At 43.4% G+C, this 13261-nt stretch overlaps 2 protein-coding genes across 3 annotated transcripts; both read right to left on the bottom strand.

Annotated features, from left to right (window-relative positions):
- Positions 1–379: 379 nt before the first annotated feature.
- On the bottom strand, positions 380–3949 carry LOC122453103 (olfactory receptor 13C7-like). Of its 2 annotated transcripts, XM_043486959.1 has the most exons (2): positions 3017–3949; positions 380–406 (listed from the first exon to the last, which is right to left on the bottom strand). In XM_043486959.1, exons 1-2 carry the CDS (start codon positions 3947–3949, stop codon positions 380–382), a joined length of 960 nt encoding a protein of 319 aa, XP_043342894.1. The 2 variants fall into 2 exon arrangements, with proteins under 2 accessions (XP_043342894.1, XP_043342893.1); XM_043486958.1 differs by lacking the exon at positions 380–406 and having other exon boundaries at positions 2990–3949.
- Positions 3950–10384: 6435 nt separating this feature from the next.
- LOC122453096 (olfactory receptor 13C7) lies at positions 10385–11344 on the bottom strand. The gene has a single exon (XM_043486949.1). It carries the CDS (start codon positions 11342–11344, stop codon positions 10385–10387), a length of 960 nt encoding a protein of 319 aa, XP_043342884.1.
- Positions 11345–13261: the final 1917 nt, after the last annotated feature.

The following is a 13261-nucleotide window of genomic DNA, read 5'->3' as shown; positions in this document are numbered from 1 at the left end:
GAGCCTTTCTGTTTGCTTCCAAGCCCCGGGCTTGGACCTTTTCCCAACAAATAGAATGGACCTGCCCTCAGGATGGGAGAGTGGATGTAGCATGGGTCATCCCAGCCTGTTAGAAACAGTTTTGGCTCTGAATGAGGGCACGTGGAGGATACCCCGGACTGTCCTGAAGCTTACAATCAGGCCTTTTCCTCCCTCCGAAATGAAAACATATTTTAAAAAGTTCTTCTGTTAATTCATGACCATTGTAAATGTCTGATATACTAAAATTCTTTACGTATTTTTCCTACGTATTTTAAAGTTGTTGTGACTGGTGTAAATTATATACAATCACTTTAGTTTAGCACTTGATTACAATTTGTTCTCAGTAAGCAACAATAGCTTACTTACTAAATAGTTTTCTTCTTTTCTGTATTTCATTCCTCATTTATTTTTCTGATCTGGTTTAATTAGCTAGACTCTGCAGAATGATGCAGATATTGAGAGATGTCCTAAGCCAGGTTGTAAGCATGTTACTAATGTTTTGCCATAAAGTGTACCCTTTGCTGTTGTTCTGATCATTTCATTCATGTCAAGGATGGATTCCTCTATTCAAATCTACTACTTTAAGAGAGTCAGAAATGGATGCTAAGTTTTACCAAATTATTTCTCAACATTTGTGGGTGAGATTACTTTTCCTTTTTTAATCTGTTAATAAAATGGTTGCAGTAATTGATCTAACATTCAAAACCTTGCAATTCCTTAAAAAAAAAAAAAAAAAGGCGACCACTGGGTAATATATATTATCTGTTTAGTATATAGTGATTTAAATTTCCTCAGGTTCAATAAATGAGTTTTTTCATTTGATCAACTTTCTTTGTTCTTTCATAATCCTCTAATTCTTTCAAAAACTCTACCCTAATACTTGTTGGTATTTATTCTTAAATTTTCAACAAGCATATTAAGACTTTTGCTGCATTTCAGTATCAGTGCAATGGACTGTATTTATAGGAACCCCTTCCCACCATATCCTTCGTAAGATGAAGCCTTCAGTGGGGTGTAACTTTCTCTTTCTCCATTTCCCAGCTATATGAAATCATCTAAAATTATAACTGGAGCTCTATCATTGCTTCATTATCACTATTTACCTCGACATGATTGCTAATAATTCCTTCATGTATTCATCTTTGCAAAATTGGTATAAGAATTGACTAGACTTGAATGGTCTTATGTATTTCATCATTTCCCACTCTTTCTTCTATCATTGCCTTTCAATTTTTTATTTTTAACTGTTTGTTAGGACAACATTCTAAATAAATTCTTTTCATGAAGAGATTGTATGGATATGTGCTGTCTGTGTTTACGTATGACAGCAAGTGTCTTTTAAACCCTTGTATCCGTATCTGCAGTGAGAAGGGATGTGTAGAATTCAGGACTCACAACCCATTTCCTTGCCCTCAGAACTTCATAAACCTTCCAACATCTACATTTAGAGTTGGGAAACAGCAGGACATTGGCAGACTCTCATCCCTTCTTAGGAAATATTCTTTTCTTCTGTGGAAAAGTCTGCAGAATTATTTTGGTATGTATAGGAATTAAAATCTATCTTTAAATCTAGGTAAGTGGGTCTTTTGCTATAATTTCTTACTGGGTGTTTGATGAACCTTTTATGAACAGAATATCTAAAACTTCCATTCAGTGAAAAAATTTTTAGTTATTATTCGTCTTTCATCTGTTCTGTGTCCTCATGAATTCCATACTGGATCCAAGTAAGTGGGATTGTTTCCCCTGAGCAAATGTTGTTATTTCTCAGTTATCTTTTCTCCTAGCCTCCTTTTTTAGACTGCTCGTATTGATTCAATACCCTCTTGAATTCCACTGAAAAAAACTACTGAGAATTTTCTTTAATTTTCTGACCATCTTCCTGAAATAACTCTTTTTCAGCAAAGGTTGGTTGCTTTGAGTGTTAGTTAGTTTCCTCTCTGTTGGAATAAAAATTCATATCAACTGTCAGAGGGTTTCTATTTTGCCCATTCTTTTAGCTGAGCTTCTAGATTGATAACTCTAGGGAATTCCTCACCAGTCAAGAAGGTGATTCTTACGTGTCTCCTCCTTCATCTCTGGGCACCACCGCCTCTCCCTCTGAATACTGACCGCGTGGCTTTGGGGATTCTTAGGTACAAAGGCAAGTGATGGTCACCTCTTGGCTGCACACTTGGTCAAGCCAGGTCAGGTAGTTAATAGAATTTATTTGATTACCCTCCACATTTCTCAGTTTCCACAATCCTCTGATGACCCATGGGAAGCCAATGTTATCTAGGGAAAGAACCCAGGGGTGAATAACATTTTCAGAAAAGGAAAAGAAAAAGAAAAAAGCATGAATCTTTGTACTAGTCTGCCACACCTTGTTTTTCTCTCTGCTCCAAGGATGTAAATGATTTTCTAATTGGGTCCTTGGTTAAGGGCAAGGGAAAGAGGCTAATTATGGAGACATAGGGAGAGAATGATTCAGGAAACAGTTTCAAGAATTAAAATGACAATAAAAATAAAGTACTATGAAGATAAAGATAAAAATACTACTGATATTTGATATGGAGTAGGAAAAGTTGACAGGTGACCATAAAAGTATGGACCCATTCAAATATGCTGAGCGAGCCAAGCAGTGACTGAATTATAGACTATGAAAAGCTCTATAGAGTAGAGCTTTTATGAATTAGAAAATAAAACTTGAAGAGTTACTTTTCTTTGACATCAGTTTGTTTTGTATGCATGGAAGATTAGAGAAGTAAAAGGCTAGATCAGCAAGAATATACTTTTGTATAATTGCCTATAGATTGATGGGAAAATTCACACTGACTGCTTTCTATTCACACAGAGTTCTTGGGTATAATGAGGTTCTGAGTAATTAAATTTACCTATGGAAACTTGCATGAACTTATCCCTTCATCTTATGCTCTTGAGACCCTCAGGTGAGAGAAATCAGGGAGCAGGAACCATCAGGACCCCTCCACCATCACCAAGTGAAGCCTTTCTGAGTCACCAGGTTCCTCACAGCAGCCTTCACCTCCTTGTTCCTGAGGCTGTAGATGATGGGGTTGAGCATGGAGGTCACCACCCCATAGAAGAGGGAGGTGAGCTTGTCTCCAAGGTCCTGTTTGTCTGCCCCCAGGGGGTCCTTGGATTTGGGCTTCCCATACATGAAGAGGATGGTCCCGTAGAAGATGAACACCACTGTGAGGTGGGCAGAGCAGGTGGAGAAGGCCTTTTTCCTCCCCTCTCCTGAGGGGATCCTCAGGATGGTAGCAATGATGAACACATAGGAGAAAAAGATGAACAGAACTGGGATGCCCAGGAGGATCACATTGGCCATCGCCATACTGATTATATTGATGGAGATGTCAGCACAGGCCAACTTCAGGACAGCCAGGACCTCACAGGTGAAGTGGTTGATGACGTTGTCCCCACAGAAGGGCAGTTGCATTGCTAGGGATGTCTGCACCGTGGCACTGGTGCTTCCAGCTGCCCAGGAGCCAGCAGCCATGGGCACATAGACAGCCTTGCTCATGACCTCAGGGTACCTTAGAGGGTTGCAGATGGCCACATAGCGATCAAATGCCATCATGCCCAGAAGCACACACTCTGTAGCTCCCATGGCAAAGGAGAGGAACATCTGCACAGCACAGGCTGAGGAGGGGATGGTTTTCCTGGGGGTCAGGAAGCTGTCAAGGATGAGGGGCACTGAGGAGGTTGTGTAGCAGATGTCCAGGAAGGAGAGGTTCCCCAGGAAGAAGTACATGGGCGTGTGTAGGCGGGAGTCAAGGATGCTCACCAGGATGAGGACCCCGTTGCCCAGCAGGATCACCAGGTACATGAGCAGGATGAGCATGAAGAATGTTTTCTCCAGCTTTGGGTGGGCTGAGAGGCCCAGGAGAATGAACCCCACCATGGGGGAGGTCTCATTGGACCTGTCCATAGTGCCTCTGCTCTTTCACCTCTATGAACTCAAAAAGCCAACTTCATGATTCTCTGATACCTAAAGAGGCCAGGAAACCAATGAGGAAATTTGTCCTGCTGAGCACTTAGGGAACTCTTCTAGCAATCTGGGTAGTTCTTTGTGTTGTTCTAAGTAAAATGGAGAGAAATTTTTCAAAATCTACTTTATGACGTTTGGCTGCCCATGAAAGTGTTACCAGATTGGACTGAATTTTTCTAATCATGTTCAAGGTTGATATCACACATTTACTTCAAGTTATACCACGTATGGCCAATTTATTTTAATCAATTTTTTGAGAAGTGTTACATTCCCTTTGTATGATTTCACCTGCTTTGAGGTATAGGACTGGTGGAAATAACTCATCTCTTTTGTGCTTAATTCCTGACCATTCCCCTCCAAGCATTTTTGGATGTTATCTTTCTCCTCTTTCACAGTTCCCTTTCTTACAGCCCCCAAGCCCCTGGGATATTCATTCCTTTATTCCTTCACTCACCTTCCAAAGCTCCTCAGAAGCATTTACCCAAAGAGCTGGCCTTTGCCAATCACTCATGGCCTGGCAACCATTAAGTCCCTTTTCCTCTCTGGCCATTGGCTCCCTCATACTCACTCGGGATTGGATTGTTTTGAAAGGTATTCCATCCCAGGGACTAAATGACCTCTTGAATTTCTTGCTCTTGAACTTTCTGTTACACACTAAGATGTCCTTTTACTTCAAATTCCCCACATGCCACGTAGTCACAAGACATAAAGTCAGAAATGATGCTGGGTCCACAACAGTTAATGTATATAGTATTGTGTGTGTGTATATATGTGTGTGTATATATATATATAGTGTGTATAAGTGTATACACACACACACACACACACACACACACACACATATGGTGTTCTCTTACCTTTTTTGTAAATAGGTCGATACAGAAAATCGCTTTTCTTCTGTCTGAGGATAGTCCAGAAGCCTAAAATAGCCAATCGAGTCTGAAAGTACCAGCCAGAGGCATTAGCCCCTGAGATGGATGAAAGCTAAGTTTTCTTGGCTTTGCTCTGTTTCAGAAAAAATACACAAAGGACTGTCCATTGCAGACATGAAGCCATTTAAATCCCACTCTGCTCCTGGGATTACTCTAGTCCCTGAAGTGATTTAAAGTTTAGAAGTTGAAGTGACAAAATTTGGAAACTCTATACATCTGAGATTATGTCCCCGAGATCCAATTATTCTGAAGTCCCTCCAGAAGCACTTCCTTTCCCCCTCCCCCTCTTTGTATCCATCCTGCTGAGCAGTTAGAAAGCATTAGAGAAGAAGGGTCATTCTGGTCCTGCCAGAGTTAACCTGATGCCCCAGTCAGTGAGAACTCAGCAGAGCCCACAATAGAGCTGGGAGGATGTGAAGCCCACAGGACAAACCCTTTAGCACCCCTGGCATTTCCAAATTTAGGATCTCAGGACTGGAAAAAAGCAAGTGACCTAGAAGTTTCCCTCTTCTCTGTGTCCCACCAAATAAATTCAGAGTGCCTACAATAGGCCAGGCCTTCACAGAGCATTGGGGGCTCATAAACGAATCTGGTTTCATAGGTAGTGCAGCTCTGGATCCAAAAATGGTCAGCTGATTGCAGAAATGATGTCCTTTTGTTTGGAATCTTTCTTTGGTGCATGTGTCTTACCCTGTCCAGAGAATAAATTTTTGTTAAGGTAGGTAAGGGACAGTCAACCAACTTCACAGGATGAGGGAGGCGGTCTGGGACCTGTGTTTCTTAGAGGTTTTTTGCCCAGTCCTCCTTATTTCAGCAGCATCCCTCTTTATCCTTGGTCCCAGAAGGACTTGGTACAGCGGGTCCTCTGTGCTGTAGGTCTGGTTGTGGCTCAGCTCTCCTAGTTTATGGCCTAGGATTTGGCTCTATCAGATCAGCTATGGGAAAGGCCACTAGACCATTCACTTTCCAGTGTTCAAAAAGTCTTCACTCTGATATCTCCCTTCTTCTCCTTAACCCTGTTGATTTTGTCATTAAAAACAAAATTAAGCAAAACAAGAACATATTATGGTAGTTTTTGCAGGTTTCACAAAGGAGCAAAATTAGATGCGTGTGTTCAGTCCTCCTTTATGCCTCAGTCCTGATACCACGCAGTTTCTAACACTCTAAGTTATTTCTTTATACTTGTTAGTCATTGTTTCTTGTCTGTTTCTCTCCTGCTAGAATGTCAGTTTCACAGAGGCAGAGGTTTTTTCCTGCATTGTTCACAGATGTATCCTAGATGTATGAAAAATGTACCAGGCTCACAGTAGGCATTCAATGAACAGTTGCTAAATGAATTAATAAGTGAATTTGTGACCTACTTTTGTTTTCTTTTTTGCCCCATGTTAACTCTTATTTTTTATATTTTCTTTATCTCTTTCCATCTTTTTAATTTCTATTTTTGTAAACATTTTATAATGTACATCATAACATCTTGACATAGGACATCTATACATCTATAAATGAACAAACAAACATGCAGTGTAAATTGTTAGAAAGCATGATTTTAATACCCTGGAGACTGTTGACCATAGAGACCAAGCTTCTGGCTGTGGTTTCACCCTTTCAAATATTCAACAAACCTCTCTTAAACTTTGGAAACCTCTATCTTGAGCAGAGCAGCATTGCAGAATTCAGGACTTTTCACCCTCATTCAGAGAAGACCTGCTAGCTTCCTTCTTGTCTGCAGCATATGCCTTTTTTGATCAGAGACCACCCATGCTGAACAGGGACTGGTGACTGTGCTCACCAAGATTTCGGAAGGTCAACCCTGAGCTGTAAGATGCCTTTGGAGTCCTTCTTTCCCTCTCCTCCCTCTCTGGGTTTCTCCCTGAACTGTTCCCCAGCCCTTTGCCCCCCAGTACTCTATGTATGCGGAGAAGGCAATGGCACCCCACTCCAGTATTCTTGTCTGGAAAATCCCATGGACGGAGGAGCCTGGTGGGCTGCAGTCCATGGGGTCACTAAGAGTCGGACACGACTGAGCGACTTCACTTTCACTTTTCACTTTTATGCATTGGAGAAGGAAATGGCAACCCACTCCAGTGTTCTTGCCTGGAGAATCCCAGGGATGGGGTCGCACAGAGTCTATGTATGAGCTTGGGTCTCCTCGGGAAAGCTCGGAAGCACGAGGAAGAGAAGGGCACACGCCAGTGCCTCAGTTGTTCCAGTTGGCCCAAGTACTGCCAGGCACACGGGAATAGAAATACATATCAAAGGGACAGCTTGACTCATTTCTGCTCTTTACAGAAGCTGTCCGTGGTAGCTCGTGACATCTTACTACATTGATGTAACTTTAAGTCCTCTCCATCCTTTTCCGGAATGAGGATATATACTTAGGGGAAGAAGTCAGTGAGGTTAAGTAAAAATTCTGTAGATCTTAATTTAAATTGTACATATGTATTCCACTGAAAAGGCCTAGAAACTTTTGACATCTCGATAGCCCCCCTAGCACCCAGATTGTGGTTTTTGAATACCAAAGGAAACAAGAGCTCTTTAGAAAAAACGGTTGTTTCCAGGTCTGGAGAGGAACTGTCCATGTTGAGCCTGGAACAACTTGACATAATTAGAAAGCAAGAATCCATCAAAGATACTTGGGCCCCATCAAAAGATCTCAGGAGCCCGTGGGCTCATCACCACACTGAAACAAAAACCTCTCAAGTATGTAGATCTGATCATCAATTAATAGGAAACACAGGGGCAGATACTACAGGACTATAATCAGCAAAATATAAACTAAGGTTCTGCGACATTGTGATTTATACAAAATATATATTTGTCCATTCAGATGACCAAGATATTTTTATCACATATATTTGGACTTTGTCCACAGCTTCTGGCTCACAGCTGCCAAGTCCTTCACAGCTCTTAAAATCCTTGGAATTTCCTCAGTGACAAGAGCAATGGGAACAACTTCCATCATAGTGTTTGGTCTTTAATCCTGTTTCTGAAAAACACTTTAGAGCCATAAAGTGAAGGGGGTATCTTGTTATTCTTAACAAGCCCAGTTCAGCCACAACTGAGTTTATGTTAACAAGGTGACTTCTGGAAAGCACCTAAGATTGAAGTTGATTGCTAGGGGAACCAACTCTGAGTAGAGGGTTGAACTCTCAGTCTTAACCCCTGATTTCCAGGGAGGGGAGGGCGGCTGGAGCTCACATTGGTCACTAGTGGCTGGTGATTTAATCAATCATGCCATTAAAAACCCCCAACTTTTTTTGTATACAAACTCTATTATAATTTTCTAAGTGTTTTATGGCAAGAAAAAGATTGGGAAACATTAAACTAGAGAGATGGACAGGGGAGGGGGGCCAATGGGAAGATTTCAGAGAAGTTACATACAGAATAAAACAAACTTCAAGGTTACAACCATGATAAAGAGAGGAGCTATAATCTAACCAAGGTCTGGTTCCAAAGTTTCTGATGCTAACACAATATGGTGCCACCTCATCCACCTACTATTCTCCATGATTTTGTTAAGTATCACCAGTGTCCAGGATTCTAAAAAGATAACACATTTTACTTGAGCATTGGACTTTGCATGGTGTCACAATTTGGTTTTGCCCAGAAGCAAACTCTGAGACAGAGATTGGAGCTCAAAAGGTTTATTAGGGAGAGCTCTTGGGTTCAATACTGGTGGAAGGGAGGATGAAGATGGAGGGTTGGGCAGAGAGGGATGACAGGCTATGGTGAAGTCTCAACAAAGGCCTCAGTCAACCCCACAGGGGACCCTGGTACTGGGATGGTTGTTCAGAGTTGTCTCTAGTAGGAAGAGGCATTTATATCCCTTCACCAATCAGTCATTGGATATGGGCTGCCTTGGGGAAGGGAGTATGACCTTGGGTGAGTCAGGTCTCTTCAGCTAAGAGCCCTCTTATCGAATTTCCAAAGATGACTGACAGCTGAAGGCTGTCTGCCAGCAGCTCTTTCAGTAACTGGAGGAATACCTCCTTGGGTCCTTTAGAAAGATGTGGGTGGGAACTGGGCATAGATCTCCAAGCCAGAAACCAGTGAAATGAAGTAGGTTGAAAAGGAAGATTGCTCTGCAAGTACCTTTCATTTTTAAGTAAACTCTGGATTGTAAAGGTCAGAACTGATCTCAAGTTGAGGTCCTCCTCCCTTTAGTGAGCTGAGAAGGGCATGGGTGGACTCTGTGCTCAGTAGGGAAAGGCACATCCCCTCAGGGTGGGACAGGTAATACTGGGTATGAAAGGGTGAAACGGGAACATGCCCTGAGCTCCCACAGCCCGGAGACTGTTGAAGGGACCACAGGGCGGTGACTGTGTCCAGGTTTCTGCCCTCAATGCGCAAGAAAGCACTGTGGGGCCACAAGAGTATGGCTGGCCAATTCTCAGGCGGGAGGAGCCCAGGATGTCCAAGCAAGGCAGGCTGAGAGCATGTGTTTCCATCGCAAAGTTTTGATTCTCATGGAGAAATGGGCCTCTGATCGCCTGGAGGAAAATGAGGCCATTTCCTTCCCTTACGTGTTTTGTCCCCTTCTGTGTCACTGCTGACTGAGACCCTCACACATTCTACCTCTAGAACGCTTGTTGGTACATGTGAACGGGCCCCACCTTTCAGTTTTATCACCCGGTCCTCAGCCCAGCTGCCTTGCTCCATCTCTTACTGGTCACATCTGAGCATCTTGACTCCAGCATTCCTCAAATCACGGTGCTGCCCCCACCCTGCTCTTCCCATAGAACCATCCTTTAACTCTCCAGACTATAGGACCAGACTGTGTACTCAGGATTCACTGGGGCAGGAACACAAAGCTTGTATCCAGATGCGAGGCGAAGACCCTCCACACACGTGTTGCAGGATTCACCTTACTTGCCCTCAGAAGAAGCGCCCTGTGTGTAATCTACAAGGTCCCAACTTCTCAGTCTCAGAGACAGCTTCTTTCTCATATCCAGTCTCAACCTTGCCTCCAAGAAAAATAATATGTGAAGACGTGCCATTTCACCTACAGGGAAGACTATTTTTTCCACTGCTGTGTCATGAAATTTCACTCCACACTGGCTTCAGTGCCTCCTTTTAGAGCAGGATTTTGAATCTTTATGTAACACAAAGGTAAATTAGTCTGTTTTTCTCAAAGCAAAGGAGCAACTTGCTCACAAAGGTGAATTCAGACCTGCCCAGTAGAGAAGCAGGAACATCACAAATTGTTCTTTCAGCTTCATTCCACTTCCATCCCCTCAAGTCACACTCCCATCAGGTTTTAGGTTTCGTGGTTTCAATTTTTAATTGAGTCCAGTAATGGCTAAAATTCTCCCTTGTATGTGTAATTCGATTTTCCGGTGATGACTCTTTACACATATCTTCTTTGGGAGGCACATTCTTCTGCGATTCACGAGTGAAAGCAGCCAAGAGACACAGAACTGCAGGAACATCTGTCCTCCAAACATCACCAGGTGAAGCATTTCTGACTCACCAGGTTCCTCACAGCAGCCTTCACATCCTTGTTCCTGAGGCTGTAGATGATGGGGTTGAGCATGGGGGTCACCACCCCATAGAAGAGGGAGGTGAGCTTGTCTCCAAGGTCCTGTTTGTCTGCCCCCAGGGGGTCCTTGGATTTGGGCTTCCCATACATGAAGAGGATGGTCCCGTAGAAGATGACAACAACTGTGAGGTGGGCAGAGCAGGTGGAGAAGGCCTTTTTCCTCCCCTCAGCTGAAGGGATCCTCAGGATGGTGGTGAGGATGAAAATGTAGGAGACAAAGATGAGCAGAACTGGGACCCCCAGGAAGATCACATTGGTCACCCCCATGCTGATCACATTGATGGAGATGTCAGCACAGGCCAACCTCAGGACAGCCAGGATCTCACAGGCGAAGTGGTTGATGACATTGGCCCCACAGAAGGGCAGCTGAATCGCCAAGGATGTGTGAACCAGGGAAGCAACACCACCAAGAGCCCAGGAGCCAGCAGCCATGGGCACATAGACAGCCCTGCTCATGACCACGGGGTACCTCAGGGGGTTGCAGATGGCCACATAGCGATCAAATGCCATCATGCCCAGAAGCACACACTCCGTAGCTCCCATGGCAAAGGAGAGGAACATCTGCACAGCACAGGCTGAGGAGGGGATGGTTTTCCTGGGGGTCAGGAAGCTGTCAAGGATGAGGGGCACTGAGGAGGTTGTGTAGCAGATGTCCAGGAAGGAGAGGTTCCCCAGGAAGAAGTACATGGGCGTGTGTAGGCGGGAGTCAAGGATGCTCACCAGGATGAGGACCCCGTTGCCCAGCAGGATCACCAGGTACATGAGCAGGATGAGCATAAAGAACGTTTTCTCCAGCTTTGGGTGGGCCGAGAGGCCCAGGAGAATGAACTCTGTCACAGAGGCTGTCTGGTTGGCACTTTCCATGGTATGTATCCTCTTTCAACTGAATAAAATGCTCAGTGATACAGAGTCCACATCTGTTGTCTCACACAGATCCAGGGCATCTGGTCAGGAGTTCCAGTCTGGCTGAATGATTAGAAAACAATTCTGAAAGCAGTCTCTATTTGTTTCCAAAAAAAAAAAGAATCAATAAAATTAGAAACTACCTTGGAGTCATAGAATATCAAATTTACAATGTTTAAAATGACGATTCTGATTATTTAATGCATTTGATCAGAGACAGTATACACAACACATTCGTTTAAGTGGTTCTATGTGCTATATGGCAATTGATCTCATTAAACTTTAGCTGGAAAAATGAGTTTTAAGTTTGCTCCATATTCTTCCAATTTGTGCTCGGTACTAGGGAAATCATTAGCTGTGAATACTCATTCTGTTTCTCCAGATCATTTTCACAGAAAACATATTCTTATTGTTCCCAAGACCTCTTTTCCTCCTGAGCAATGCAAACTCCAGGGCTATCCATTCATCTGTCTGTCCAACCACCTGTCTTGTCCATTCTTTCATCCATCCATCCATCCATCCATGTTTGAACATTGATCCACTCATCAAAACACCTGTTGATCACCTGGTATATAGGTGTGAGAATTCCTGTGAGGAACAGGGGTGACCCATGGCCCAGGCATAAACGGCTTCACAGCCTGTCAGAGAGGGTAAGCAGAAGGATTTTGGAGAGGCCAGGACATCCAAATGGGCATGCAGTGTATGCGTAGAACAGGGGTCATGAAGTAATCCTAAGTGGCGTAGAATCTAGCTGGGCTTTTAAGGACAAAGGACACTGAACTTGGAGAACTTGGGCCGGTCTCCATGGTAACTTTGTGATCTGGAAATGCTGTTATGTTCCTAATAGTTTGAACCTGATGTTCTATGAAGACAGAGAGAGGACTGTCTCCAGAAATCCACAGTGGGTCACAGTTTCTGGAAATCTAGTTCTCTTAGATAACTAAAACAGTGATTTTTTTCTTCTTTTTTTTTTTCCAGTCTTGAATATGTTTGACATATAACACGTAAATATAAGGTGTACAATGTGTTACTCTGATACATTTATATATTGCAATATGATTGGTGTCGTGATATTTATCACATCACATAATTATAGTACAGTACTGCTGTCTATATTCATTATACCGTGCATTAATCACTGGCTTATTTACTATTTGTTGCAAGTTTGTGGGCTTCTCAGGTGGCCCTAGTGGTAAAGAACCACTTCCTGCCATACAGGAGACGTAAGAAATGTGGGTTCGATCTCTGAGTCAGGAAGATCCCTTGGAGGAGGGCACGGCAATCCACTCCAGTATTCTTGCCTAGAGAATCCCATGGACAGAGGAGCCTGGCAGGCTACTCTCCATGGGGTCACAAAGAGTCAGACATGACTGAAGTGATTTAGCACAGCACACATCACATCAAGTATAAAGTAGAGCTGTGCTTGTTGAAACGGGCCAGGAGGGCTCAGAAAGCCTGAGTTGTTCAGCCCATGAGGCCCGCCAGAGCCAGGCCATTGAGCAGTTCCCAGAAACTGTTTTCATTGTAGGCAACATAGATGGCACCTCTGGAGCGTAACAGCAGGACAGCTTCAGCCATTTCTGTGGCTATAGTGTGAATGGTGCTCCCTGGAGTTGCACAGAAGAGGCTCTGAAACTGTGGGACCATCTCATCCTAGGGCTGCCTCTGAAGTTAGAGGAATCCATGAAATGAGACAAAAGTTTCAGAGGCTTCTTGCCATCTAGGTTTTTCTATCCAGGGGGTTTTGAATGGCCCTTGGTCTTTGTGATATCACTGAAATTGTTTCATTTCCTCCCTTTCCAAGCCCCAGCAGCTTTGAAAAATCAAGTCAGAAGTTGGAAATACCCCTGCGCTGATAAAAGGTTGAGGATTACTTTT

Source organism: Cervus canadensis, chromosome 14 (assembly GCF_019320065.1).
Source record: "Cervus canadensis isolate Bull #8, Minnesota chromosome 14, ASM1932006v1, whole genome shotgun sequence".
NCBI lineage: Eukaryota > Metazoa > Chordata > Mammalia > Artiodactyla > Cervidae > Cervus > Cervus canadensis.
This window is presented reverse-complemented; position numbering and strand designations above follow the sequence as displayed.